The 3,310-nt window shown below is 48.7% G+C and overlaps 1 protein-coding gene across 2 annotated transcripts in view; it reads left to right on the top strand.

Annotated features, from left to right (window-relative positions):
• Positions 1-3,310, top strand: part of PLG (plasminogen) — a 53,209-nt gene that overhangs the window by 40,546 nt on the left and 9,353 nt on the right. For both annotated transcript variants that reach the window (XM_014589244.2, XM_006152249.3), the window contains 3 exons: positions 767-884; positions 2,495-2,569; positions 2,958-3,098. In XM_014589244.2, coding sequence (XP_014444730.2) covers positions 767-884; positions 2,495-2,569; positions 2,958-3,098 — 334 coding nt within the window. The remainder of the gene's footprint in view (positions 1-766; positions 885-2,494; positions 2,570-2,957; positions 3,099-3,310) is intronic.

The raw sequence follows: 3,310 nt of genomic DNA, 5'->3' as shown, positions 1-3,310 counted from the left end.
AAAAAAAAAAAAAGAAAGCGAGAAATCACCCCCTGGGGGGGATGGCCATGCTGCAGTCCCTTCTCCTCCATTCTCCTCTTGGGATCTTGGGACCTCACGCACATGTGCTCAGCATGAGTTTAAGCCACCAGGTCTGGGACTCAAACCACAGTCGAATACATGGGAGTTCAGCGATGTAGCCATTATGCCATCTGCTGGTCCCGGTGCCATAAATTTTTGAAATCCATGCAAAGTTTCTCATGATACACATTCTCTGTTAACTTTTTGCAATTGCATACATACATATATGCACAAACAGAAATTCACATGAAAAAGTACCCAATGCAGGTGATAGCTCTGGTTTAATAAGACACTGAGTTGGTGGTGATGGCGGTGGTAATGATGGGAGGGCTGACATTGTGTTCTAAACATGCTGCACTGTGTCAGCAGAACTCATGCAAATAACCGTTTGTACAGACAGGCCCTCTTAGAAAAGATCTCATTCCAATGCTGAACTATACTAATTCGTTTTGGCTATCATTTCCTCACAAAATAATTTTAAAAAAGGACTTACATTTCCTTGAAAGGAAAGAGTATTGCATTGTCTACAACCAATTTTGAAACTTAGAAAAAGTATTCTGAAAGCTGCTTATAATTTTACTGTTTAGTTTGGGTTCTGGGATGTCAAAAATTCAGTGCTTCGTCACAAGTCACGGTTTTTCTTGAGTTGTATGGCAGAAGTGCTACCTTCGCATCAAATTTGATGTTTCCTCACTTTCTGCCACAGTATCCTCTTCATTTGATTGTGGGAAGCCGAAAGTGGAACCGAAGAAATGTCCTGGAAGGGTTGTCGGCGGGTGTGTGGCCCGCCCGCACTCCTGGCCCTGGCAGATCAGTCTGAGAAGGTGAGGACGGTCACAGAAGCCGTGTCTGCCACCCCAGGCAAGCCCTGCCAAAGCCCCCTGTGTGGATGTGGGACCCATGTCGCTGTGTTAGGACCTGCCTCTGTATTCACCTGAGGAGGGAAAAAAACTTTAAAAATTATATCTGTATATAGAAACATAAAATAGAATGTATATAATGTAGAATCTATATAATGTATATTATAGATTGTGTATACACATATGTACTGTATCTATTCATATTTATGTATGTACACACACACACACACACACACACACACACACACATATATTCTCTCCTTTGAAAATAGCCAAAATTAGAATCTTTTCCTTGACCTGGGCACTATCATCAAAATCTATAGGCACACTAGTTTATACCAAGTTCCGAGATTGCTAGAAACGTATTCAAGATGTTTTGAAGGCCTATGTAGATATCAGTTGTTTCATGAAAAAATAGAAAAGAAAGAAATATTTTTAGAAATGTAACACTTTGTGGGAGAAGGCGCAAGGGCAAAATGATCTATAGCCTACCAGACATAGTTTTTGTTTGTTGATCCTATTACGAATCATGAATTGAACAGAGGCCACACCCTCTTCACAAACACGCAAACAAATGGTAGCTGGTCCCCAGCACCACCGAGTCATCTGACCCTGTGGGACCTGGACAGCCTGGGCCTAGGTTCCAGGGGAACGTGTTTTTAATGAGCTCAGCTTTCTGGGGCATCTTACAAAGCACAGGCAGGAAACAGGAGGTCTGTGTGCTTGTTCTGCCCGCTCTTGGCCCCTCTACCCCACTGCACGTGGGCTCAGTCTCCGTTCTCTACCGAAGAGCTTCCTTCCAGGAGCTCGTGGGAGCCGTCGGTAAACACGACTGCCTCGAGCTGAGCTGGCTTTTCTTTGCCGCATCCTTGAGTGACTGCTGGCTAGACAGAGCCTTCGCCGTCCACACACTGCAGATTCGATGCTTTCCCAGACTGTGTGTCCTATTGATGAGTTTTTAAAAATTTATTTTATACTTTTCATTACTATACATCACTTGGCTTGTAAGTTGGATTTACCCAGCATGAATATGCCTGCGACCTGCACTTCCTATCTGAGCTCCTTTCATTACAATCCGGCTGGCAGTGGCTCACGTCAGTTCTGTGAGCTGCCACGTGCCCGAGCTGTCCTGTAAAGCTGGTGATTTAGGGGGCATTCCCCCAAAAGTGAAGTTTCCCAGGTAAATCAGCAGACTGCCATGGGTCACTGCTGTTCAGGGTCACGTGTGAAGAACGATTCATCGGATCTCGCATAGATCCATCATATCAGAAAGAAATGAGAGAGACCTCCAAGGAAGGTCTTTGGACGTCACCTCTGTTGGAGTGCAGGGCTCACCGGCCAACAGCATGCCTGTGAGAGCCACTTGGCTTTGCTCTCCTGCACACAGGGTGCCTGGGCTTCCCCAGTGTCTGAGAATGACGGGGCTGGGACCGTCTGAACTCCACTGCTGAAAACAGCCTGTTACTGCCACCTCCGTGGTAGGTTGGGAGCCTTTCTCTTTGGAACTGTTCACGTGATCAAAATGGAGTGTACCATCAGATTTAAACTCACGTCCTGGTGTGTTTCCCTTCTAGATTTCGAAAGCACTTCTGTGGAGGTACTTTAATATCCCCGGAGTGGGTGCTGACTGCCGCCCATTGCTTGGAGAGGTATGCTGTGGGACGACTGACATGAGGTCTTCCTTAAAGACGCCCGCCCTCCCTCCCGGCCTCCCACAGCAGTGACACTAGGAACAGGCTGTGCTTGTGCCAAGGCCAGGGCCATCACACGGGCAAAGACATGTCCCTAGGGAGACCCAGTGTGGGGCATTGTGGAGGCCTGGATGCACAGCATGACAGGGCAGTTCACTGGGACTGGCTGGTCCCCAGAAAGCTTCCTCGAGAACATCCCTTGATTGCCAGGTTCAGGCAAGTTGTGAGTTTTGTTTCTCGCCACTCAGAAGTCAGTCTTGTGGCCACAGGCCTTGTTCAGGGCCCAGCAGGTGCGTGAGGACGGGGCTGGGCCTGACACTGCTCCTGACACCAGCATCTTCTCCAGATCCTCAAGGCCTTCGACGTACAGGGTCATCTTGGGTGCACACCAGGAAGAGAATCTTGAGCCGGATGTTCAGGAAGTAGGAGTGGCGCGGCTGTTCACAGAGCCCTCGGGAGCAGACATCGCCTTGCTGAAGCTGAGCAGGTACAGCTGGCCTGCGGGTCTTCCCCCGGCGGAGTGAGCTCACACACCTCCACCTACTTTTGTGAGCATGGTGGTGGGGCGGCCCCACCTATGGCATGGAAAGCACAGGGCTTTGAGGAATAGCACTGGGCTTCGCTGGACCCCAGTCCCCTGCCTGGTACTAGCTGTACTAGATCTTGAAACTCGTGTGAGGGCCTGGGTTCCTCTTGGGG

The sequence above is a fragment of the Tupaia chinensis genome, unplaced genomic scaffold (assembly GCF_000334495.1).
Source record: "Tupaia chinensis unplaced genomic scaffold, TupChi_1.0 Scaffold000346_1, whole genome shotgun sequence".
NCBI lineage: Eukaryota > Metazoa > Chordata > Mammalia > Scandentia > Tupaiidae > Tupaia > Tupaia belangeri.
Note: the sequence above shows the minus strand (reverse complement) of the source record. Positions and strands in the feature narration are given on the sequence as shown.